At 39.7% G+C, this 27,417-nt stretch overlaps 1 protein-coding gene across 2 annotated transcripts in view; it reads right to left on the reverse strand.

Moving 5' to 3' along the window:
• The window catches only part of LOC111052891 (hemicentin-2), a 307,765-nt gene that overhangs the window by 34,562 nt on the left and 245,786 nt on the right, over positions 1-27,417 (reverse strand). For both annotated transcript variants that reach the window (XM_039438920.1, XM_039438922.1), the window contains exons 5-7: positions 27,089-27,232; positions 22,812-23,006; positions 105-362 (exon numbers count right to left, since the gene is read on the reverse strand). In XM_039438920.1, the coding sequence (XP_039294854.1) occupies positions 105-362; positions 22,812-23,006; positions 27,089-27,232 (597 nt within the window). The remainder of the gene's footprint in view (positions 1-104; positions 363-22,811; positions 23,007-27,088; positions 27,233-27,417) is intronic.

A 27,417-nucleotide genomic window follows, 5' to 3' on the forward strand; every position in this document is an offset into this window, starting at 1 on the left:
TCGTAGCGGACAGGCACCCTAAGAAGAAGAAGATATTGTATAGCTTATTGATTTATTTTGTCATTTATGGAAATTATGAATTGGGATTTTGTAGAGCAACTCACACTTGACATCTAGGCGCACAGGTATGGGCTGACTGGCGCCGAGACTGTTTTTGGCCTGACAGGTGTAGTTGCCGGAGTGGTTGCGGGAGATGGGCACAAAGTGCAGCTTCTCGTCGAGACTGGACACGGTCGCCTGGCCGGCGCGTCTCCACGCCACGGCAGCCGTTGGGTTGGCATCCGTCACACAGCGCATGCGCACATCCTGGCCCTCTTCCACGTCACCGGACGGTGCACCTATCAGGCGCACTTCTGGCGGATCTGCAACAAATCCAATTCAATAAGTCAACCTTTGTTTTGTAAAATTTGATGTAGAGCAATTTTTCATTCTATTTCATCAACTGTAATACTGACTGTATGGCTGACTGTGTGGATATCCTAAGTAACTCGGTGTCCTACTACAGGGGGAAGAGTGAGGCTGCTGGGTCCGATCCATCCGGGTCAACAGGTGGTGGAGGCGGTGCGAACTCAGCTTCAGAGCGGTGTTGAGGTTTCTGTCAAGGAGTTCAGAAAGTCCATGGCTCAGGAGATGGAGAAGAGTGTTGCAGCAACGAGAGAGGCTATGGCGAAGGAGTGCGGGGATTCACTTGCCAAGTCTGTGGCTGTGTGTGTAAAGAAGTGTGAAAACTGTGTTGAAAGTGTGAAAGCCAGTGTGAGTGAGTGTGTGAAAAAGAGTGTGGAAGAAGGTATGAGTGTGAGTGGTACGAATGTGAGTAAAGCCAAGAGCTATGCTGGGGCCACTGAGGGTGTGCTGAAGGTGAGGGGTGTCAGGGTGGGGGGACCAAGTAGGCTCCTAATGGTGACTCCTGAGGGGGCTAAAGAGGAGGAATGGACGGCCGACAAGACAAGGGAAAAAATGAGGGAAATTTTGAAGCCTGCAGACGATGGATTCCAGGTGGTGGCAGCAAGGCGTGTTACTGGAAGGAGGGGCATGGCAGTGGTGTTAGGCTCGGATGAGCAGGTTAATAGAATGAAGGCAGATCCTCGCTTGCGTGAAGCGGGCTTGTCTGTGGCTGAGCCTAAGGGCCTCCGCCCGAAGGTGAAGCTTTTTGACGTGCCCGCTGAGCTCAGCGAGGATGAATTTCTGAGTTGTCTGATTCGTCAGAATTTTGAGGAGGAGGAGAGGGAGGTATCCCGTCGGGGTGTCAAGGTCGTCCGGAAGTTCGCTGGTGGCTCGGATGATGTATGTAATTACGTGATAGAGTGTGACCCCGGTGTGCGTGAGCATTTGATATGTGCTGGACGGGTGTATGTGGACTGGCGCTCGTGTCGTGTGATCGACTGGCTGGCTCCTCTGCGCTGCCTTCGCTGCCTGTCCTATGGTCACGTGGCGAGGGTGTGCAGGCTGGCGTCCCCAGTCTGCCGTAAGTGCGGAAAAGGGGGGCATTGCGAGGCCGATTGCACGGCCCGTGCTCTAGTGTGTGTGAATTGTTCGCGCGCGGGTCGGTTGGCGGACCACTCTGTGTTGTCCCCCAACTGCCCCTCGTATAAGGCGGCGTTACAGTCCTTGGCGAGATCGACCCGTTATGTTTAGGATCGTTCAAGCCAATACTGGGCGTAGCCGAGCGGGTATGATTGAGTTGTTGTCTGATTGTGTTGCATGTGGTGTGGATGTTCTCCTTCTGCAGGAGCCGTACTCCTCTAGGGGTACTGTTCCTGTAGAGGGCATGGGTCGCGTATTCTGTGTGGGTTTGCCCCGCCAGAATCGAGGCATAGATGTCTGGGTGTGTGTGGTTGTATTGAATGATTGTTTGGGTGCAGTCCTACTGAGTGAGTTCTCTTCTCCTTATTGTGTGGCTGTGGATTTGGTGACAGGTGGTGGTTGTCGTGTGGTTGTATGTAGTGTTTATTTGCATCCTGGTCGTGTGCATGATGATGAGTGGGGTATGGTTGAGAAAGTGAGTGTTGAGTATGAAAGGGTTCCTCTGCTGATTGGGTGTGATGTGAACTGCAGTTCGGAGTTGTGGTATGGTACAGGTCGCGGTTGTGCAAGGAGTCAGCGAATTGAGGACTGGGTAGCACTGCAGTTCATGTCTGTGTTGAATGAATGGGATGAGCGCTGTACGTTTGAAACTGTGAATGGTAGATCGAATGTGGATGTTTCTTTTTGTAATGATGCATGTCTGGTGATGAATGTGTCTGGCGACTGGGGGATCTGTGCGTTGATCATCGTTCAATCCATATGTCTGTTGGGCTGGAGGATGACCGACGGGCAGATCCAGAGCGAGTGAGGTTTGTGCTTTCCGGTGCGAACTGGCTGACATTTGATCGCGAGTTGGTTGGTCGGATGAATGGAATTGATGGTGGTGGGGTAGACAGATTGGCTGACAGTCTAACTGCTGCGGTCCTTGGTGCTGCCAGGGCCTCTATTCCAGTTCGCCATGGTGGCAAGCGGGTGCCGTGGTGGGGACGCCAGTTGGCTGATCTTCGTAAGTCTGTGAAGCGTGCTAGAAGGCGGTTTCAGCGTGCAAGGGGGGAGCGGCGACTTCGACTGCAGGTGGCTTGGAGGGATCTTCGTCGTATGTACGTGTATACTGTGTCGGTGTGCAAGTGGAATGCATGGAGGCAGTGGGTCTCCAGAGAGGGTGCCCGAAATCCTTGGGGAATCGTGTATAAAAGTGTGATTCGTGGTGGTGTAAGGAATCGCGTGCTTGTCACTGTCCGTAGGGAAGGGAGGGTAACAGCTGGTGTGAATGAGACTTTGAATGCGTTTCTGTGTGAGCTTCTGCCTGGTGATGACGCTCGGGTTGATGCGGGAGCACAGCCTGTTGTTCGTGCTGGTTTTGTGTCTGAGGATGGTTGTGGGCCTTGTGTGGGTGAGTGGAGTCCTGAGGCCCTGGCCGTTGCCGTTTCAAAGATGAAGCGTGGAACGGCTCCGGGACTGGATGAAGTCTCACCTGACCTTGTCTGGCGTGCTTGGGGGAGAGTGAAAGATGTGTGTTTGGATCTGTTCAATCGATGCCTGAACCAGGGAGTGTATCCAGCGGCCTGGAGGATCGGTGAGGTGGTTCTTATACCCAAAGCGGGTGATAGGGACTTATCCCTGGTGAAGTCATTCCGACCTATCACATTGCTGAGTGTGTGGGGCAAGCTATTGGAGCGCCTCATTGAGACGAGCCTGCGAAGTGCTATCGGGGCTGCTGGAGGCATGAGCAGGAAGCAGTATGGCTTTGTTGGTGGGAAGAGTACTGTTGATGCTGTTGATGCTGTCAGGCATGTGATTGAGTGGGTCGGTGGGTGTGGGTATAGGTTTGTGTTGGCTGTGTTCCTTGACATCCGGGGGGCATTTGACTCGGCTTGGTGGCCAGCCATAATGCGGCAGCTGAGGCGGTTCCGGTGTCCCTTGGATGTCGTTAGGTTGGTCCGAGCGTACCTTACTGGTAGAATTGTGCGTATGGGTTGTGGCTCGGTGTTTGTGGAGCGTGTGATGGAGCGTGGGTGTCCCCAGGGATCTGTTCTGGGCCCCCTCTTCTGGAACCTTCTGTTGGATGAATGGCTTTGTATGGATCTGGGTGTGGATGTTGAATGTGTTGGCTATGCTGACGACCTGGTGCTGCTGGTGGGCGGTGATCGGCGGGCTGAGGTGGAGGAGCGAGCGACTGCTGTGTTGGACCGTCTGTTTGAATGGAGCATCAGTGTTAAGTTGGAGTTCGCACTGGAAAAGTCTTTGTGCATGAGTATGAGAGGCCTGCGTAGCTTGTCTCGCAGGAGGAATGTTCGTATGAATGGTGTACCTGTTAGGTATGTGAGTGAATGTGTTTATCTGGGAATCACCCTTGGGGAGGACCTGCGAATGGAGGGCAACATTGCCAGATTGGAGGAGAGGTGTCTACGGGTCTTCTCGCGCTGTGGAGTGGTTGCGAGGCGCGATTGGGGCTACAAGGGAGATGCTCTTCGTGTTGTTTATAGGGGTGTGATTGAGTCGATGTGTCTGTATGGCTGTGAGGTATGGGCGAATGGTTTGAGTGATCGAGTTCTATGTCGACTGAATGGTGTGCAGAGGAAATGTTTGAAGAGTGTGACCAGGGCATATAGGACTGCAAGTGGCCCTTCATTGTGTGTGATTGCTTGTGTTTTTCCCTTGAGTGTTTTGTGTAGAATGAGAGTGCGTGAATGTGGCCTTCGTATGGGCGGTATGGATCGTAGGGCTGCTAAGTATGAAGCATACCATGAGGCGTTGGACTGTTGGCAACATGATTGGGAGAATGGGCAGTTTGGGCGGCAGACCTTTGCCTTCTTCCCGGATGTGCGTCGGAGGGTCCGTGTCCGGTTTTATGACTGGACACATTATTCTGTGCAGTATTTGACCGGGCATGGGAACTTCGCCGATATTTTGTACCGGTGGGGGAGGCGGGAGAGTCCACTCTGCCCTGAATGTGGTGTCGATGAGTCCAGTGCTCATGTTATGTTTGAGTGTGCAAGGTATGAGGTCGTCCGGACGGCATTCGTGTTAGAGTATGAGAGGATTGGGTGTCGCTTTGTGTCTGAGTGTATGGTTTGTAGTGTGCAGGCATGTAAGTTGTTTGTACGATTCTGTGAGAGATTGGGTCGTATGCGTGAGGACTTTGTCCAGGTTTGATGTTGCATACTTGCTCAGGTTGCTCATGTTTATGTTCAGTGGTTTTATTTTGATTTTGATTTTGATTTTGGTTAAAGAATAACCGGTTAGATGATTTTGTTGTTTTATTTGAGGAGCGGGTATGCGGCATGGTCCCGAATGCGTGTGTGTGAATGTGTGTGTGTAGTGTGTATGAGCCTCAGGAGTCACCATTGTTTAGGCGTAGGGTTTGTAGGTTGGGTGTGAGTACCATGGGTTGGTTGGGTTGAACTGGTTGTGGGGGGGAGTATTTGCTAGTAATTCAGTCGGTTGGTAATGAGAAGGAGTACTGTAGGTTGGGGTTATGTTTGTATGTATGGTTGTTGTGAATGGTGTTGATGGTACGTCGTGCCTTGTGTGAATCTGTCTCTGGTGCCTGGTCGCGGGGAACCAGTCCGGAGCTCTTCCCTGAGAATTGTAAAGGGCAGAGTTCTGGACTGTTGAATGCCCATACCACTCTCCTGCGGTGAAGGCCCCTCACCGTAGGGGGTGGTCGTCATCATCTTAGCATAGGCACCAGCGTGGAGTGAGTTGGGCAGCATGGGTCTTAGGAGGCCTAGAAGGCCTGTTCCTGGGTAGTTGGGCTGGGATCGGGACCTGTGCTGTGGTATGAGTGTGTGATTGACTCCGGGGTATCTTGGGTTGGGTTGGGTTTTTGGGGATAAGTTGATGGCTGAGCTGGGTGGGATTATTTTGGTGGGTGGGGTTACTTTTGTTTGAGGTTGGGTTTTAGATTTTGGGTAGGGTTGCTGTCGGTGCTCAGACGACAGTCTAGGCGGAGTTTTGGGTAACATCTTTCCGAAACGCCCTGGCTGCTGTCTGAATGCCCCTGATTCTGTCGGGGTCATTTTGGCAGTGGCGCGGGCTTTTTCCAAGTCTTCAGGTAGCGGAGAGGATACGTCCGGGCCTTCTGGCCCACGTACCGCCGGAACTGGGCGTCTGTGGTGGGGCACCTTGTCTCTCCATTGGCGTCCAGGCTAAACTCCTCAATGATGCCCACCTGACGATTGGCAGTGGTGCTACGGACCCTGAGCCGTTTTTGTGGTATGATGTAAATCAGGTACACAAGGGCTCAGGTGAGGTTTACCGGACCGGAGGGTCTACACATGTAATACAAATTGAATTTCATGATTAGGATGGACACATTAATTCGTCGGTCCCGGCTGCCTGGAAAACAGTCATTAAGGTCTTGTCTCACCGATTACCGCCAGTAGGCCTACCGCTGGCTGTAGCGAGCTAGACGTTTTTTTTAGCAAGGCGTGTCATACTGAGCTCTCGCCGACTGAGCTCTCGACTCTCGAGTAGTGGAAGAAGCCGGCTGCTTGTTATGAAAATCTCTCTACGTATATTCAAGTTTGATAGGACACACTGCTTGCTTCGCGGTAGTGCGCGTTACTAGGAGGTACTCCCGCCTCAATCAATCAATCAATCATTTTATTCAACACAATATACATACAAGAAATAAACATACAAAACATCATAAGAAGATGCCTAAGCAAGCTCCGTTTGACCCGGTATACTTAATAACAAAAGGAGAGATTTTTAAAACTTCACTCTCGCGTCGGTAGCGAGGTCGGTGTGATATGGCCTCCATGTCATGTCATAAATTAATCAGGTGCGACCAGAAAACTCTGACACCAGTGCTGTGCCAGGCAGGCTACTCGATTTTATTATCATGCAAATTCATCACTTCTCCTTCTCATGATTATGATGCACAAATACGTGCTGTACTTGTGCGTGGCTCAAGCACAAATCGGTGCTGTTTCAAGTACCTAATAAATACTGCAAGTAATGGTTGAAACAGGATTATCACATATAAAAGTGACCATTTCTGCACTGATTGCAGGCCGCAAAGAACCACTTTTCCGCACTAGTGCACAAAGTGAGTAAGTTACTTTTTACTCCAGATTTGCAGCATGACAACGCAAAATAGTTGGTAGGTTAATGGAGCACCAGTGCAGCAAAATCAAAATTAAGTTGGTAACTGCACTGACTCATAGTGAGGCCCACGTTATAATGAATGACAGTGGAGAACAGCGTTGCCTTGCCATTATGTGCCTTGATTATAGTCATTTCAATGCTCACATAAGATAAACCCCCTTCAAGCAGTCAGATAAATTTTCAATTGAATTACTAATCATTATAATTCAATTATTATTATTAAATTTTAAATAAAAATAAGGTTTTCATTAATTATAAAATTACACAGAAAAACATTCGATGGATTTCAGGGAATTTTACCCATAATTACCCACTTTTCATATTCAATGGTAACTGTAGGAAAAATTTAATGTGAAATACGTGCGCAAAGTTCGTTTGCTGCACTCAAGAAACCATTCCGCCCTCGCCTACGGCTCGAGCGTAAACGTTTCTTTCGGTGCAGCAAACTGTCACTTTGCGCACTAGTTACACAAATAACTATTTTATTCTTATCGACATTGTTTTTCAAGAAAGCGACGCTTCTTCAATTAATTCTATCCCAGTTTCAAACTGTACCAAAAGAGTCTTTTTTCACCTAAAAAAAAAATCAATAAATTTTAGCCACATTTAGAAGGACTCATCGATCATTAGTATATCTCTCTCTTTCTGATAATTTTCATAATCTAAAATTAATAATCACTTTCTTAGACTCTGTGATTAATATTTGCAAATTCGGGGTCATTATCGATCACGAAAACTCAAAACAGCGCAATAATTCCAAGTTCTAAAACTAACCAACCAGCTTGTCTCCTCATTGAATTTGGAAGAGTAGATGATTTGTCATGGAGTGTCATATTCTTCCATTGCAGGTTGGGAGAGAGCTGAGTCTCATTAACACAGCATTTCAGGATTGGTGAAGTAGGAAGGACTGCAATTTAATAAGGGGGACCTGTCATAATACTACCTTCACTACTATTGTTTTGGAGGGTTAAGTATAAGAGAGTGCCGGCTGCGCCCTAACTTCGCCGTCCTAGGTTTTTAATAAAGGAAGCTGATCAATCAATCGATCAATCATGTAGTAGGCTAGAATGTTCAGATGTCGATTTAATGTATGTAAAAATGATCTGTGGTTTAGAATGTACGTGAAGTAATTCATTTGAAGCATTTCAAATATAAGTTATTGTGAAAGAGAATTGGATGTGAATACAGGATTTTGATGGGCGTGTAGTTGGGAAACGTGGGGAAAGAAACAAGGAAATAATCTCCCTACGTTTAGAAAGGGAGATAAATAGAAGAGGATTCATCAAACATGAAAATAGACTCATGAACTAGGTAGGAATATGATGGAAAATGAGCAGATAAAGTTGGTGGAGGTTTGGACGAATGTAGGAACACAGGATGTGAGATGATAGCAAATAAGGGAGAAGACCCGATCAGCTGTTAATACAAATAGAGGGAGAGGGTAAATATATGCGGATGACGATTTAGAATTTATTGGGGAAAGACATATTAAAAGGAGTTCAATCGTGCAAATATGAATATAATGGTGAAGAAGAGGGAAGGAAGTATATACCCGAACATATATTGAAATGGAGATGGAGTAGACAAAGAAACAAGATAAAATAAGAGAGATAGAGAGGAGCATACCAAACAGGCCGTTAAAACAGTGCTACACTCTCGTCCACGTACTTTACGTACACAAATAATGAATACATTCAATTTATTAAAGTACCCTCTGCCTTAACGGAGCAGCTTTGGATGGGGAGCTCATCTATTATTTCTGGTGTTGCTGTATCGTCCACTTTATCGTTCACTCCCTCCCTCTCTCTCCTATACACACAAACCACAAACAATACTCATTCTCCCTCTCACTCGCTCTCATTTCGGTGGCATTTTATGTGTGTGCTTGGGAGAGTGTTTACAGCTCGTATACAAAGACCGGCCCTATGCTAGCATGGTAGACTGGCATAGAGCGCTTGTGTTTATGTTATGGCACATTAGAATGGTCTATGTGCCTTGGTCTTGGAATGTTGGTTGTCCATGAATAAAATGGTCTGTGCAAAATACAGGGTGCCCAGATGATACCTTTCGCCACCGCACCACACTACAGTAATCGATGTGTGCAAGTGTGCGTGTGTGAGAGAGTCTTGAATTGCTCTGTGATAACATGAGCAAAAATACATTGTAGCTTCCTGACAACATAGCAAAAACGACTCCTGTTTGAAAGCCAAATTACTGATGTTTCAAATTATCTCTGACTTTGAATATATTTTGTATGTGAAATAATTTTGTGGTCAAAGGTTCATCAATCTTTCATTAATATACTTTTATGGCTGAAATTATCCAGAAGCGTAGTCAGGACGTTGATAAGGCGGGGGGGGGGTTAGGTCATGTCCGAATATATTGTGCCCCCTGTAGATTACACCTAGTGGAATCTAATGACGGGGGTGCTATCTTGGTTTTGTTGGCCGTTTTATTGTGGTCATGGAAAGAGGTTGTAACCTGGAAATCTCCCCCTCGCTATGCCATTAATATTATCATGCACCCTTCATCATTGGTAACAGTTCATCCAGTTTCTTTCATCGCATTCCATCTTTCACTCAATATTTCATTCAACTTTATTGAGTATTACTGAATATATTTTTAAATTCATCAAACTTAATAATATACTGTAGTTACCTTCCTATGAAGGTGATGTTGTGGTAAATATCAATATTAAATAAAACTACTGTTATAGCCCATCTAATCTATCCATCAATCCATCAACCTAAGTTTACTTAGAGATTGATGACTGTGTAACAATTGAAACTAGTATCCCAAATTAATTTCATAGATCAGTGGTTTTGACAATATCAAGTTTTTCCCATAAAAACTCTCGTTATTTCAAGAATTTGATGCATCTATCTTTCTATTCAAAAAATTACAGACTTGAGGACAGTTTAGCTTCATTAAATATGATGTATCTTTTGTAAATGCAAAAATTTCTAATTTATTTAAGAGTTTCAAACTGCCAACTACTCTCTTCTAGTATTAAAGTTTCCAAGAAGGCTCCGTGTCTAAAGAATGAGACTTTGATATAGACACAAGTAACAATTAATTGATAGCTTTATCAGTTATCTTCGAAGAGAAGTAGAATCCCTTTTACATTGTGGTTATTTTGAAATGTGACGCTCAGTATGCAATGATTCGTAAGACTTGAAAGATCCAGCGGAGAATTCCGTAAAGTTACAGACTCCTTGAAGTATCTATCAATTCAAGCTATCAATCAATAGATTTTGTATGAATATATTGTCCTCTAATATCACAGTGATGGAGAAAACAACTTATAAATTATAAGAAAATTTAAATATCAATAAAGAAAATTCTGCTGCTTCAAACCTTCATTACATCATCTCCAACAATGCAAAAGGTTCGTTCTATCAATTGAAAATTGTCACTGTGTTGTGTATTCTTTTCAACGATTTATTGTTAATTGCAAAATTTCAACTTTCAAATGCCTTTTCAAGCCTTTCAAATGCCTTTCACTACTGAAAGTAAGTGCTTATTCCACTTCAAATACTACGACAATGAATAAAGAATCTAGATATCCATAAGAAACTGGAATTGCAATCAAAAAAGTCATACTGCTTCAAAACTTCATCGCCAACACAATAGGTCCCTTTAATTCCGCCACGATCTCTTTCTCTCCAGCTCGCCACGAGCAGAATTCAACTTTTCAAGAAGACTGCGTTTCTTGGGATGAAGCGTTGCGTTAGTAACGAAGGTCACAATAAGAGTAACAAAGAACTCTGTACAGCCTGCATAGAGTGTGGGTGACATCCTCTCTCAGTCGCTGAAATGTCCCAAAACTCGCTTGCTCGCTCCTGTCCTGCCACTTTCATAAGGCGAAAGCTTTTTCCCTCAGCCTGATGAAAAAAAAAAACGATTCTCATGAGAAAAAATTAATTCGGAGCAAGGATGCTCTTGATGTCCTGCGTTCAGGTCGATGAGCATGTTGTTCTGTTAATATCCTGGAAAAAGGACTTTCTCGTCCACAGCTTTCTGTTTTCTTGTAGGATCATACTTTCAGAAAAGCTGGTCTCAGTGCTATTTCTTAGTAATAATTTTGTTTTCATATTTTAATACCAGTTTCAGGTGCAGTAGCATCATTTCTCTGTTTTAAGCTGTTTAATTAATTTATTCAATTCGAAATCATTTATTTTAATTTCATTTGTCATTTAAAGTTACTTCCTCTTTAGTCATGCTGTGGGCAAGAGTCTTCAGAGGATGGTAATTGACCGAACGTAGTGAGGTCTATGTTTTAACTCGATTTGCTTTTGTCTGTCTGTATGTGTAACGCGATTACGGCCAAACGCGTTGATAAAATTCGATGAGATTTGGCAGGAATATTTTTTTTCAACTGCGCGTCGACGTATATACGAGGTTTTTTCTTGAAATTTTGCATTTTAAGGATAATATTAAAAGAAAAGGAATTCCTCCATACTCTTATATCACTATAATTATATACCCTCTACTTTGAAGATAGGATCAATCAGACTATAGAATTATTCATAATCAATCAGCTGACAAGTGGATTATTCATTGCATGTATTGCACAGATGTCTGGCCGTGTCTATTTCTATAGGGGGTTTCAATATTTTTATGATGCGTGCCCATCAGTATCAATATCATATTTGAAAAATAAATTTAATAGGTGATTGAAAATAAAATAAAAAATGATTACAAATAAAAATAAAAATGATGAACTAAATAATGCTGAAGAAATTATAATATTCTTGATTAAAAAAATCAATTTTAAAATAGTTTAGAAATATTTCTATCAGATGGAAAGATTATCACGGAACTGGATTCAAACATAAACTGAGTTTATTAACATAAGTGAGTTTTTGATCTTGGAGAGAACAAATAACAGTTTTTAAGAGTAAATTATGATTCAACTGTGAATTGTGATTCAACTGAATCAACTGGAACAGGTGACATGATACTTGTGGATGAGAAAACTGCGTGAGGTCTACTGTTAACAGAACTACTAGTATCATAGGAGTCACACTCATTTGGCTATTCATTCAATTTTATTCATTTCTCAACTTTCTTCGATTTTACAAAATATCGCTCAAATATATTTTCATTCTGATGTTAAATGTAATTTGAATATATTTTCAAATATATGATGATCTCATTTAGAGATTTGCTCAAACAGCAATGGGAGTTGGAACTGCCTAAACTCCAAATCGCAAGAGACTGAGAATTTTAATGCTGAAAAATACTGAAGAGGTACTACCAGAGGAAAAAATACTGAGGCATACGTTAATATTCCGTCACCGAATGTCAAAAGGTCAATGCCATTTTGGGAATTGCAAAAGATGCCTCTATCATTATTCCAGGACGAAGAATAAGACAATACAAGAAGAATGTTGATAGTAGGTGGAGACGGGCTGCATTTTGCATTGTCAGCGCTTCTTTGTCACATTTCTCCTTTTCTTCTCTTCCTTTTTCACTCTTCCTCCAGCTCATTATCGTTGTTTGCTCTTAGTTAGCATTCTTCTCCATTTATCATTATATACTGCAAGCAACAGAAAAGCCACAAGCATATCATTATTTCGAGGAGATTTGAAAGTCCTCAGAAGAGAATCATTTCAGTTTTCTTTTCTCCCAAGAATTCCTTTGGGATGAGATTGACATTTTTCCAAGTGCCTTCATTGAAGTTCCATCAGAACTTAGAAACTCTCCACAGGGATATTTTCCATATGCTGGAAATATTATTGATTTTAATTCAATACCCTCAAAACCTTGAAAAGACAATACAGTTCTTTTTGGTTAGGGGATAGAGGAACGAGACTTTACTTCATCTCTGGTTACGGCTACTCTTAATTATCAAGGAATAAAAAATGGGTACTTGGATTTCTTATATTTCTTGATAGTACCATAGAGAAACAATGCTATTATTAATGCAATATTATCTTATGCTATTGTTTCTCTATGATAGTACTCTGATACGTATCGCTTTCCACTTCTGTAACTAGTACTAACACTTCTGTCCACTTCTGTATACTGAAAGTTAAAATCACTGTAAGGTAAATCGGGATGCATTTCAAGTCACATCTTTATACTTCTGGAATAATTTTTCATAGTTTGTGTTGATTGAACGATTTTTAGAATTTTCCCAATCATTGATCATCATCACTGCTATCTACAAGTCACCCAGATATATTTCTAATTTCTTCTTAAATGAATTATAATGAATTTATGATTAAATAATTGAGTTTCACGTCTCTCAGAGTGAAATATAACAGGATAACTTCAAGTACCAAGTTGTAATTTGAGTTTCTTTCCTCACCTATTCTGATATTCTTGTTACTCTGCTTCTAACAAGTAAGCAGTAGCTGTCTGTCTTGTTTTCCCCGTACTCATGTTTCCTCCCGCATTCGTAGCTTCTCATGTAGATTATTAAAAAAACCTTCAAGTAGGCAACGGTACTAATAATATGGGAGGGAGACTCTTCATTATTAGAGCAGATATAATTTATTACTGAACATGCGGCTGTTGAATAGAGTGATACTTAGAATAAGATGCCTCTTGATAAATGTGAAACAGGAAACTTTATTGTTCATGATGAGTTTCAATTTCCTCGAATTTATACATTTCCTGCAATAAATATTCAGTCAAGAGAGTCTGCTGTTTCATAATCTGTTCTTGTGCTCTCTGGTTTGGGTTTCCGAACAAGGAAATCAGCTATTAGACTCTGCTCAGCCTTCGTGAAGAATTTTGAACAGGTATTTCTGAATAGTTACTACCGAGAAAATGTAATCGCTGGATAATTTTATATTTCATATAATATATATCACCTTGATATTTCATATTTTATTTCAATATTCATTAACCTGGAGAATTAGGGAATTGACTGAAAATACTCCAAGCCAATTTCAGGAGTAACTGTGGATTATAGATGAATTGACCATGAATCAATGTTATATTTTGGCTCTGAGGAGTGGAATAAAGAATAATATTCACAGAAGTGGATGGAGATGGATGAATCAATGATTTAGAAGAAAACAAAAAAATGGCAAAAATCATTTCAGCGTTCATTTCCTGAATCCCTATTCAGGGAAATGTTAAAATACACTGTTATAAAAGCAAACCTCTATTTAACCTCGAATTTTAGAAAAAATCACAATTACACCTTGAAAGTAAAAAAATGATATTTATTTTGTTTACAATCTGCACTATGCCATGTAGATCTCATTCTCACAAAACATTTTTTTTCTTACAAAGAGTGAATTATTTGTGAGGAAATGTATTGTTCGAACGGTAGGCTCCTGCTATTGACACGATTGAAATGAGATAAGCTGTCCGCGACATGTTCATATAGAAGGATCACACCCAAAACAATACGGAAATATTTGCAAAGCCATGTGTAAAACGTTTGGTGAAAGAGAGAAAAGAAATGAGAAAATCCTTGAGAACACGAGAGTGAGGGAAATCAAAGTACCTCAGAATCGAAGTACCTCAAAACTACAAAGGTACTAAAGATGAACATCGAAGTGAATTGGAAGGTAAGGGAAAAAAGTCGTAAATAGGATAAGAAGGAATGATTTTGAAGAGAGTGAGAAAGGAAGGGGAAGAGGAGGAGATGGTTGAGAAGAAGACGAAGAAGCTGTGAGGTTCAAGGAGAGAGATAAGGAAAGTATAAATCAAGAAATAGGCAAATAGAGGTGATGTTGGAATTGAGAACTAAAATATATGACAGAATGGAGAAGGAGGAGAAGAAGATGAAGAAAAAGGAGAAGAAGAAGGAGAAATGAAAAAAATGAATAGGAAGAAGAGAAAAATAAAATGAAGAAGATGAAGAAAAAAGAGAGGAAGAAGAGGAATCAAACCACAAAGGTGTTGTAGGAGAAGATTAACAAGCTGAAAAAATCTGGTGTGGTACACTCACACAACTTTCCTTGCTCAAATTTGAAACTACGATCAGACTTCTGTTATTATGTGTATGTATAATATTGTTTTCAGAGTACTTTTTCCTTTGTATAAATTGTGAAATTCGATGGATTTTTTTAAAGTCGTCAAAACAGCTGTTCTACAGATGAAATATCTCGACTATGTGTTCTTTTTATGAACTGCGCTACCTACCTACCTCATGCACGAGAAGGAGGTTACTAAGTCCATTTCTCCCTGAAAGGAGACCCATGCCAGTTGATAGAGCTGATAAATAACTATACAGGGTATGAATTTGAAAATAATCGGTCAAGTTATTTCTGAGAAAATAGTGAAAAACATGGTTTTTTGATAATTATCCGCCATTTTTCTCAAGAATATTACGGAGCTCCTGCAATTCTCCCAGAAGTGAGACTCATGTCAGTTGATTGGGCTTATAAATAGCTATCCATGGTATGAATTTGAAGAAAATCGTTACAGCCGTTTTCGAGAAAACCGTGAATAAATTTGTTTTTTAGTGATCATCCGCCATTTTTCTCAAGAATATTACAGAGCTCCTGCAATTTTCCCAGAAATGAGACTCATGTTAGTTGATAGGGCTTATAAATAGCTATCCATGGTATGAATTTGAAGAAAATCGTTAGAGCACAAACATGTTAAAAACATGGTTTTTTAGTAATCATCCGCCATTTTTTCCGCCATTTTGAATTGAATGTTATTGTATTTCTTATTGTCGGATCCTCGTGGTATAAGGACCTTAAGTTTAAAATTTCAAGTCAATCGGTTGATTAGGAATGGAGTTATCGTGTTCACAGACATACACACATACACACACACACACACACACACACACACACACACACACACACACACACACACACACAACACACACACACACACACACGCACACACACCCAGACCAACACCCAAAAATCATGTTTTTGGACTCAGGTGACCTTGAAACGTATAGAAAACTTGAAATTAGGGTATCTTAATTTTTTTTGGAAAGCAATACTTTCCAAAATTGAAATTAGGGTATCTTAATTTTTTTTGGAAAGCAATACTTTCCTTACCTATGGTAATAGGGCAAGGAAAGTAAAAAGAATATGGAAAATGAGTATATCATGAAAAGGAAAGATCTAAATGGGAAATAAAATGAGGAGATAGAAGGAGTTAAACGGAATATGATCACTATGATGAGTCAAATCACTATCAATAGTAAGTGGATCACTATGTAAATATCATTCATTGTTACTACACAACACTTTTCATTCGAATAAATTGAACATACATGATTGGTGAAATTATAGAAACAGCTTGTTATTACTTTTACAAGGGAAATTTGACGATAGCTCTGATGGGAAGGGGAATGTGAAGGTGGTCATATTATACAAGATTTCGATACAGAATTTAAAGAGAAAATGAATGTTATAGGTATCTCTAACCGCGAACTCAAATGTATACTAGGAGAACACAACTCAAAAGATACAAACACGAATGGGACAATACATACAGAATGTAATTGGATGGCGTAAAGCCGTCAGGCTCGCTTCGCTCGCCATATCCATCTATCCATCCTGGATAAATGCATTTCAATCTTCAACTTGGTGCCAACCTAACAAAGTCAACTCAACTTATTGCATACCTGACAAAATGTTTAATTTAGTTACCAGAACAACTGTTTCGAAGAGGTACTCTCTCTAGATTATAGTTCTATATTAACATATGGTATGGACATTTCATCAATAGACTATTATAATTTTAAGATATTGGAATAAGAAGATATACATGCTAGAAGAACTTTAAACCCTTAAAAACCACCCTTAGAGTTAAAATATCGCCAAAAGATTTCTTAGTGCGCCTCTAAAGGGCCAACTGAACATACCTACCAAATTTGAACGTTTTTGGTCCGGTAGATTTTTAGTTCTGCGAGTGAGTGAGTCAGTCAGTGAGTGAGTGCCATTTCGCTTTTATTTATATAGAAGAAGAAGAAGATAGAAGATGGCAGAATACAACATATTGAAACAGAACTTTGAACAGTTGAAAATTATTTCGGATCTGTCTAACTCTTTCAAGTTACACATTGAATAATGTTCATTGGTTGAAATATGCTACTGCTACAAAGCATGCTTGTTTAGGCCTAAGTTTTTTTCACTAGCAGACGCTGAAAAGTTGGTAACTCGGTTGAATGATTCCAAGAATTAAAAGAATACATATTCTGTAACAGGAATTGCGAAATAAGTCTTCATAAGAGCTTATAAAGTAATTTTCTAATCGTACTTGACATGACAATTCAATATAAATGAAGACTGACGAGGAGTTTGTTAATTAACTCCTCAACTTTTATCCTCGATGTTTCCGAATACCGGGAAATCATTCGAGTCAGATGTTTGTTTAGTTGAATATCATTTTTCGAGACAAGGATTGCGGATTACTCCCCGAGCAAAAAAATTAATCCAAATCGAAAAAGTGCTTCTCTTTGAAGGATGTAACGTTGATAGAGCCATGCTACACTCGATCGTTCCAAGAAAAATCCGACAAGGGGAAAATCGAAAAACGCTTTTTCTTCTAATACTTCTCGTTTTTGCCCTCTTCTTACGATTTTTTCCGGGAGCTCAAAGGATTATCCGTGGACTGGTTGAAGGATGCGGATGTTTGCGAAGTTATAATAGAATATTGAAATCCATTCTGAAAGAGATTATAGGAGGCCTTTAAAACGATGCAGGTGGATGGGTCTTGTTAGCTACTTGGGATGCCTACCAATCTAACTGAACCTTCTCAGGCCTCCATGTCAGTAAGAATAATTGTGGTGGTTTGGAGTCCACCTTGGATGACACCCAGACCCTGGAATTGGAAGACCCGGAACTATTGAGAGCAAATCATATTCTGCAGAGTGGTCTACAATGAGAAAAGAGGTTTGAAAAAAAGGAAGTGCAGTTCTAGTTAACGTAAAAGAAGGAGAGAGGAACTCAGTAAGTTATCTGGTCAAGTGGTTATATGTAAGATGGAAGTCATATAAATGTACAAGTATATTGGCCCTGTCAATATACAGGTTCAACACCAACTCACTCCAAGTTTCACAGTCTAAAAAATACTCTAAAAGTTATTGATTGTATCATAAAAAGTATGAAATACAGTACTTAATAGTTTAGATATACAGTAGGTATTATGATAAGTAATCCTATTATATTAAGCGAGCAATTTCTGTATATCTGTTCATATTTTTCTATTTTTATATCTGGTTATTATGGTTATTTATGTTCAACGGATTTCGAAAACGGCTCTAACAATTTTCACGAAATTTGGAATATAGTAGGTTTATGATATAAAAATTCGATTGCACCAGGCCTCATCCCTGGGAAAACTCGCTGAAGGACATGAAAAGGATAATTCATCCTTAGAAAAACAAATGATGATTTCGTCGTCTGTCGATAACTGAAGATGCGTGTGCATGAGTGGGAGATCAGCTGTGTAATCAATTAGCTTACCGTATCTCGCGAGAAATCTAGAAATTTTAATTGACTCGATCAAAATACAGTAATCTGATTTGTTGACATGAGATAGTATATATCATAACATTCATAGTTAATCATTATTTTACAGTTCTAAGTGATTGGTGAGTGTTATTTTGTTATTCAATTTGATATGTAAACAATCTAAATTAGAACTTTTATGTTTTCAAATATTTGGATTGAAAATTTCACCTGAATTCAAGTGTATGGAACATAACCTACTTTTTGGAATATTTTTAGTCTATAAATTAAAATTCAAGGAAGAAACAGTTTTGGTCAGTGCCTGTTAGTCCTTCCCCAATCATTTTAAAGGATTGAGTTCTGTTCATCAATAAATAAATAACGAGCAAAACTCGGTGCCCCGATATTTATGTAATATATAAGGGGGGTACTTGCAAGGTAGAAAAGCCTGTGCGCAGAGGCCGAGTGTTGACAATTTTTATAAATTTTTAGAAAAAAAATTTGTTTATTTCAAAAAAAGTTTTTTTGATTTCAAAATGGAACCCTGAGAAATCGCTGGAGAAATGTAGTCACAACAGGAAACTCAAACACTCCTATCCTCCGAAGTGAATCACGAGTCAAAATTCAAAGCAGCTACATTATTATTCAAGGCAATAAGTTGATAGGATATGGAATATTCTGTTGGGTTACATGTTGCTGTTGAGTATGTGAGGCGACGTAGATGTATGTTGCCACATATGTGGTGGTAGGTGAGGGGCGGGGAAGAAAGGCAACTTACATATGTTTTGCTGATGCAATGTGACATGAGACGACTTGAAGAAAGCGACCGCAAATTGGTTGTGAGGTGAGAAGATCTGCTGTGGAAAAATATTGGAAACTGGTATGCTGAGAATGAGTGAGAGAGATAGCGTATAAGAGCGAGAGGAAGAGTGAATGAGATTGAGGAAGATTCAGTATGTCGATGAGGAAGGGGGTTTGTGGAAGAAGATGATTCGAGTGAGGCAGAGAAGAAGGAAAGAGGAGAAGAGAGAGGTGTGTTAAAGGATAGTAGTAGTGAAAAATAGATGGATGGGAGAGACAGAGACAATATGATCAAGAGAAATTATATTTTTTAGGTCCTGCAAAATTGTTTCTTTAATATGTGAATATTTCCTATTTTAGTAATAATAATGTGAAATATTTCTTCTATGTTTAGTTTTGAACCATATCAATTTAAAAATCGACTGAAATTAATTAAGTACTGAAAATTTTGTGAAGTGAACAACTACAAGACTTAACCTCAAGACGTAACTTCAAGAGAGAGAGAGAGAGAGAGAGAAGAGAGAGAGAGAGAGAGAGAGATAGAGTGAGAGAGTGAGAGAGATATAGCAAAACGGCGAAGGTACGGTAAGAGAGTGAATGTTAAGAGTGAGAGAGAAGAAGTAGAATGATTGTGTTAATGAGTGTATTAATGTGAATGAGAAAAAAGAGAAGATAGGGATATAGATATAGGAGAAATGCTAGAGCGAGCAAGATGTGAGATTAAGTTTTCGAAAGAGAACTGAGGAAGTGAGAGGTAATGGAGTGAGTAGAGAAGGAAAATATCATTGATGATGAAAAAAAAATAGTAGATTTAATCAAATCAAATCACATCAAATCAAAATTCCTCTGAGGAACTTCAATCAAATTATGCGGAGATGGCGAAATTATGGAGAATAGAATGAATTGATGCGGTTTGGGAGACGAAAAATAATTAATGAAATCAATTGAATTTCCAAGATGAGAGATAGGACAAAAAATTATAGATTGATAATCATTATATGTATTTTTGACGGAAATATTATTGTTTCTCTGATAATGAAGAGTTGAAGAGTGAAGAAAAGAGAATGAGAAAGAAAGTAATTAAGTAATTAAGAATGAGGGGCGTGGAGAAGATTTAGTAAGAATATATCTGAATCAGTACCAATATAATTAATATAATATTATTCAATTGATATTTATATGAAACAAGATTTGATTAGACTGAGAAAGCGAGAAATAAAAATATTAAGATGATGTAGATAATGAATATTGTGGATAATATTGCGAAGGTGATAAGATAGGTAATGATTATGGGAAAAATGTTGTTGGATAAGGAGAGTAATAGTAGTAATAAGTAGAAAAATTTGAAGAGAGGCAAAGATGTATCAATGTGGTCAGAATCTAGTCAGGAAACACAAACAGCTTCAAGAACCAAACAATTTGTCAAGTTGAGTCATTTTTCAATAGAGCCTGACTGCTGTTGAGAGCCCACGAAAGATGATCTTAAAATATATAAAATAAAAAGAGGGGGTTGGATTTGTGTGTGACTTGTATGGACGGCTAGCCAGCAAAGCAAAACAAGCATCGCTGTAGCTGAAAAAGAAGAAGAAGAAGAAGAAGAGAAGAAGAAGAAGAAGAAGAAGAAGAAGAAGAAGAAGAAGAAGAAGAAGAAGAAGAAGAAGAAGAAGAAAAAGAAGGAGAAGAAGAAGAAGAAGAAGAAGAAGAAGAAGAAGAAGAAGAAGAAGAAGTGGAGAAGGATTGATTGAGTACTTTATGCAGAATACAATACAGGGTGATTCACACAGCTTACATCATTCTTTTCAGAATTAAATTTTCTACAATTTTTATTGCGAGGAATTATTTGTTTACTGGTCATTAAAGAAAGTTATTGGGCAACAAACGTAGAAGTCTGTGTTTTTCTACTTAGATTTTTTGCATATTTCAACTTTTTTGTCAAAAACTACTCACACTACAGCTTCCAGACTAGTTTTATCCAATTTTTCAGATATTTTTCCATAAATGATTCCAGCATAAGTTTCTCAAAAACTAGTCGCCAAACAATTCAGCATCGGTGTATTTCACCAGAGGAACTGAATTCCGGGCGAAATCTTTCACTCTGTATAGCTCGCTAATGAAGCGTTTATGGATATATGTTCATATGAACTTTTTTCTTATTTTTACCTCTACTATCACGTATCGAAATATTTTACCATAATTATGAATCACTCTGTATATACTGGTTTATACAATCATATACAATAGCTTACAATACGGCAAAATTATAGATGAATTTACATAATATAGACTAAGAAAATAACTATTGAACTGTATATGATATGAAAAAGCAATTTGTAATATTATAACTAAAGATAATTATATTGTTATGCATCTACATAAATTGGCGGAGCTTTGGACACATCAATGTCCATTCTTCGGAAAGAATATTAAAAATATCCTTTCCACTAACTCTCTACCAAATGGAGGATTCAGATATGATTAAAAAATTTTTGGTGATAGAATAGAAGAAAACAAAATTAGAAGTATAGTAGGAGAGGATGCCAGTGCCAAATGGAAGAAGTACTGGGAAATTGATGTTTGAAAGAGGAGGGAATGAGGAACAGCATAAAGAAGAATAATGAGAGGAAACTCAATAAAGAAGAAATGCTGAATTTATTCTGGAAAGAGAAATGAAAGCAGGAAAAGAGCGGGAAAAGGTGGGAAATTTTTAGAAGAAGAAGAATAATGAATATAAGCATGAGATGAAGTGGAAGGAAAAAGAGGAGTGTGAGGAGGGGGAGGAGGGGTGAGAAATAGAATGTTGAGAAGAGGGAGAAGTAGAAAGAGGAAAAGTGGGAGGAGTAGGAGGAAAAGGAGGAGGTGATGGAGATGATAGTGAATAAGGAGAAGGAGTAGGAGACGCATAACAAAGAGAGAGAAGATGAAGAGGAGGAGCAGGAAGAGAATGAAGAGCAAAGAAGGGGGAACAGATCAAAGGGTTGTGAATGTCATATCGAGGTGACTATGAGCAGTGCAATGCAGCACGCTCTTGAAAAGCCCCCTGGGAAATCAACCCTCCTCTTCACCACCGTCCGCTGCCATATATTCCATCAGGTTGTGTAATAGGGAAATCGAGGGTGAGTTGCATTGTGGAGAGTGTCTCCATTTTTTGTTTTGTTGATGAAGCCCACATGAGTCTGTAACTTGTGCGTGAGTAATTGGGTGAATGGTGCTGGTGAAAGGCCGAATAGTGAATCGAATGCTGACCTGTAAAGCGGTCATCAGTACTAATGGAATAGGATGAGGACGTTTATTATGTTCACCTCTTTTAACTAGTCTCAACAGAGCGTCCAAGTCAAAAATTGGAATCAAACATTCCCTCCAAATTCCTTTGTCAATTATCAATCTATTGTTGCAGGAGTGGAGATCCTACACTCAAGAATAGCACTGCTGTAACGGTCGTGAGAAAATGCATAAAATAGAGAAATTGTACATTAAATTGAAGAGAATTTGATGCTTTATGAGCTCATAATAATCATGGATTTTTTCCATCAAAAATTAAAAGGTATGAGGTCAAAAAAAGCAAAACATTGGTGACAAACGTTTTTTTTTCCAAAAATGTCACACCTTGAGGCTTGGATATTATATAGCTCGAAAACCATCTGATATGAAAAAAGCTCAGTCATGAAAATTGTAGGAATTCTTGTGAGTTTCAATTTTGCATCGAGAAGCCATACCCGTAAGACGCATAGTTTCCGACATATGTGAAAAATTAAAAAAAGATACCTATGAATCACCCCCACCATTATAATCACCCCCTCAGTACAGTATATGTCTACCTCGCCACTACCCTCAACAGAACTGCGAGGTCAAAAATTATCCTTAAAATTTTTTCCTCAACAACTTTTTGTGAGCTAGGAAAATTGGAGATTTCCACAAACTGTAGGAAGAATGAACACTTTTCAAACTACTTGAGAAAAATAAATGTTGTATATTTGATGTACTCACATGTGACGTCTATCTTAGCATCAACGTTCATCGACCGTGAAGGGTAGGACTCATGAAGGGCAATGCACTGTAGGCCACGCCCATTTCTGTCCTTGCCCAAGGTCAAGGTCAAAACAGACACAGCCAACCACGTCCTTGGATTGTCCGTCTCTGGAGAATTGGTCTGGTTGCTACTGGATGTTACGTCTCTGTCATCTGGAAAAAATAATCCATGTAAAATGATATTAATGATTCATTATAACCATGTCAATTGAAAAACTGATTTGTACCCATCCTCATTATAGCCTAAACGCTTAAGTTCCGACCCACACCTGTTTACCCTTGTCCGAAGGACTATATTTCAAGGAAGGACGGCTACCCTCTATTTAAGGATTTCCATGTTGTATATGGCAATTGAAATCCTGCAGCTTCTCACTCTTTGAGTTCCGGTTTTGGAGCTCCCCTTTCCCATAATGCCAGTCCAATTAAACTATTGAATGATCAACAACAATAACATTTTGACTAATCCACTTCTTATCAATAGCAGGGAAGATACTAGAGAACTGTAATCAGTGCTCTGGGACTGTACAACCAAAAAATACTTATTTCTGATAACCTCTCTGATTAGCTGGTTGAGGCTATTTGATACGCCTATTCCACCCCCTAGGTTATCTAACATTTGCGAAGTATTGCTACAACGCGGACTAGCTACAGTCGGATATGGGTCGGGGTCAGTAGCCGTACTGACTGGTGGAGATACTGGACCTACGCTTCTCCCCCTATCCTGATTCTTTACCCTCTGCTTCTCTCGCAAGATTTTTGATTTCAGGGAAGAGTATTTGCCCGTGCCGTTGCTGGCCGATTCGGCCCTCGGCTTTTGGAATACGGGGTGGGTGTTAAGGGGGATTAATATAACCCTATACAAGGAGACGGATCTGACTATCAGATCCCTACAAATAATTCTATTTATAAAGGTAGTACGCAGTTTGAACCAACTGCGAGCTGACGGCGGGCAGACTGGATCTGCGAGTCCGGAAGGAGGTTTTTCCATGGGGTTTGAGGTGAGAGCTGTAGGGTAAAGGTATGATGGATCTATGGAGTTGTTAGTGATATTTAAGATATAGTTAAATAGGGCACGGTATAGGGTGTAAGCTATAGAGTATAGGGTGCAGGGTATGAGGTATAGGGTATAGGGTATAGGGAACAGAGAATCAATAAAAAGATTATTATTCTCTACAGCAAACAGATATCTGTTTAATAATCCACAATCTGACAATTGCGCTGTAGCTCTCAGCAAGCTGGACCTGCTAGCTGAATACAGGGTATAAATTTCCAATACGGGATATTTAAGGTTCAGTATATAGGGTTTTAGGTGTAGGATTTCTGAATCGCGAGCCTGCAGCTGCGAAAGGATCTTTAGCAGTTCTGAAACTGCTAAACAGTATTTCCGCACCAGTCTAACAACTTCGCGACGGCTATTAAGGGCTACTCTGTAACAGCCCTTAAGGGAATGGAAATCTCTCTTAATCGACCGAAACGCTTTTAAATCAATAATCAGTATGTCGACTATTATGAGAGGAAAGGAAAGATTTTTACAGACACAGTAGAATAATATCGGGAAGACAACAGTCTGTCGTTGTCAGGATAGGAAAGGATTTTTCCAGGATTTTCCACAAGGAAAATATCGAGTCAGAGACTCCTAACTAATTCATGAAAAGATTTCAATGGGCTTCTCCAAGCAATTGCCAGTTTGAGGACTACAACAAAATCGATCTCTAATTTGCCACTGAGATCACGGGAAAATTCGTGAATTTTCCACAGGGAAAACCAGCAAATAATATTTGCTATTAAAGGAGACAGGTTTCTAGGAATTTTAGAAAGGATTCGCGAGTCTGAAAAACTGCGACCGGGACGATCTCGAATCTGGAACTGAGATCAGGAAGGATTTAAGAACAGGGAAAATTAAGAGAAAGAAAGAGAAAGTACGTCGCAGTCTGTGAACTTCGACCGGGACGAACTCAAGCTGCACCTGAGTTCTCTAGGAAAATAGTAGGGTTTTCCTACTAGAAATTATAGCTAGTCCGAAACTGCTAAGCGAAGATAAATACAGGGGCCACTCTACAATATGAAAACTAAAACTAAGCAAGGAAAATTTACTCAAAATGATAATAATTTCTCTATAAGGATAAGAATTAATCGAGAACACTATTCTCAAAAAGGACAGGGATTTCCCACAAGAATAAAAAATAGTTGAGAAAAACTATTCTCAAAAAGGACAGGGATTTTCCTACAATAATAAAAATTAAATTGAGAAAAATTACTCTTCAGATTGAAGGCCACCTTACTACAAGGAAGGAAAAACATATGGACTACCAGTCCTGACATACAATTACCTGAATTGATGTGGATACTGATACAGAGAATGACGAACCGATTCTCAATTCCTGTATTATAATTTTAAATGTTGTGAAGCGACAGAGTAGAGACTTATAAATTAAGTACTCTAAAATAACCCGCTACAAGAGCCTAGTTAAATTTCCCACTCAACTGTTTGTAGCACAAACTTAAGATCCCTCCAGGTTTCCTCCTAAACCAAGGATATCTCACTCACCCCCAGTGATAAGAGTTGGGAGAAATAATCAACAAGAAAGAAAATCTCCAAGGAAGATATATCTTTGAGTTGTCCGGAACTCGTCCTACAATATTCTATTCTAACACACAAAATAGAATAATTCCCTTGGAAATAAACTAGTACCGGGAATGTCGTAAGGAGAGGGGATTTGCAAACCGTTCACATGCTCGACTACCAAACAACTGCACTATAAATACAATCTACAAGGACAGAAAATCCCCCAGGGAAATCTTCCTTCAAATAGTTGGTAATTCGACTCACAATATTCCATTCAATAAAATATAGAATAGAATATTATCCCTATAATAGAACACCATATTTGGAGATGCCGCATGGAACGCGGCCATACACAAACTCGATCACCGAACAACTGCCTCTTGCCTAGGCCTCCTCGAAGCAGAACAGGGTTGCTGAAAATTAGGAGGCGGGGGGAAAAGAGATTACCGACCAATAGGAGTCTCAGGAGATGATCGCGCCACTGACCATGTGACAGTGTATGATTCAGATGATTTGCTCCAGGTTTCACGTTTCCTCAGTCCTTCTCCGTGTTTAAAAGTTGTGAATGAATAATGAAGTTGTGAATTTTGAATGAAATAGTCTAAATATAGAAAGAAAAAAGTTTTGAATATATAATAAAAGTCAGTACAATCTTCTTCTTTTTGTTTCGTGTCTGGGGTCACCATTAATTATTATATTTTTTTAAAGTTGCCGCAGGAACTGCTGTCATTTGCTAGAACAATGTGATCCATAATACAAGTTATTCTCATGTTTAGACGTGTCAAGAGGTGATCATAGATCTGCGACATTCCACACACACATTCCCCATTCTCATTATAGCCCGATCGCCTAAGCTCCGACCCACACCTGTTTACCCTTGCCCGAAGTCTATTTAAGGATTTCCATGTTGTATATGGCAATTGAAATCCTGCAGCTTCTCACTCTTTGAGCTCCGGATCTAGAGCTTCCCTTTCTCATAATGCCAGTCTAATTAAACTACTGAATGATGGACAACAATAAAAACTTGACTATCTGGAACAATTAAATAATAAATAATCCACTTCTTATCAATAGCAGGGGAGATACTATTAAGGAACTGTAATCAGTGTTGCTATCCTCGGGGACTGTACAACCAAAAAATACTTATGACCCCTCAGATTAGCCGCGTGTAACGGAGGGTTAAGGCTGTACGAGCGGCTGAAAAAAACTTTCTACTGGTGATATGCTCCATTTTTTTTTGACTTTTATACTTTCAAGATATATGAATATGAAGTTTTCTCAGGAATTTCTTATCCGTTTATTATTTTTTGGGATATGAGCGACAACAGCTCAAATTCTCCACACAAATCATTTCAAAATTGATAAAAGATAAATTCATGAGATTTTGCAGATGAATTCTTCAAGATATTGTTGATTGATTGGAAAGTGTATTTCCTAGAAATATAATTTCTTGAGAATGTTATTCCAAATTCAAAAAAATGACCTTAAATAGCTCAACTCAAGTTACTTTCAGTCACATTTTTGAGGCTCACAGCCTTAATGTACTGATTTACTGATTCATTGACAATCAATTGCTTCATCAAATCTCATATTTGTTGCTATGTTTTGAATAACACTGATCCTTTGACGTTCAATTACCTTATCAATTAATTATCGCTGATTAACTCACCGAGAATCCACTTGATGACTGGCGGGGGATTGCCGTATCGACTGAGGCATTTGATGTGTGATGGCACTCCCGCACGCACAGTCACGTTGTGCGTCGGAAGCACCTGAGCGCCGCGATGCTCGATGCGAGGCCTCTGCGGAGCCACTGAAACACAAATTCAACTATTTCATCAAATAGTTCCAAATAATCAATTTTCATCATTATAAATATAATAATTTTATTCGACCATCAACATACATTATAAAAAAGCAAAACATAACTGGTGTAGCAGACACCTTCCCATGCGAAATGCATTGTATACAGGGGCGCCATTTATGGGGGGGGGCAGG

This window comes from Nilaparvata lugens, chromosome 12 (assembly GCF_014356525.2).
Source record: "Nilaparvata lugens isolate BPH chromosome 12, ASM1435652v1, whole genome shotgun sequence".
NCBI classification, from domain to species: domain Eukaryota; kingdom Metazoa; phylum Arthropoda; class Insecta; order Hemiptera; family Delphacidae; genus Nilaparvata; species Nilaparvata lugens.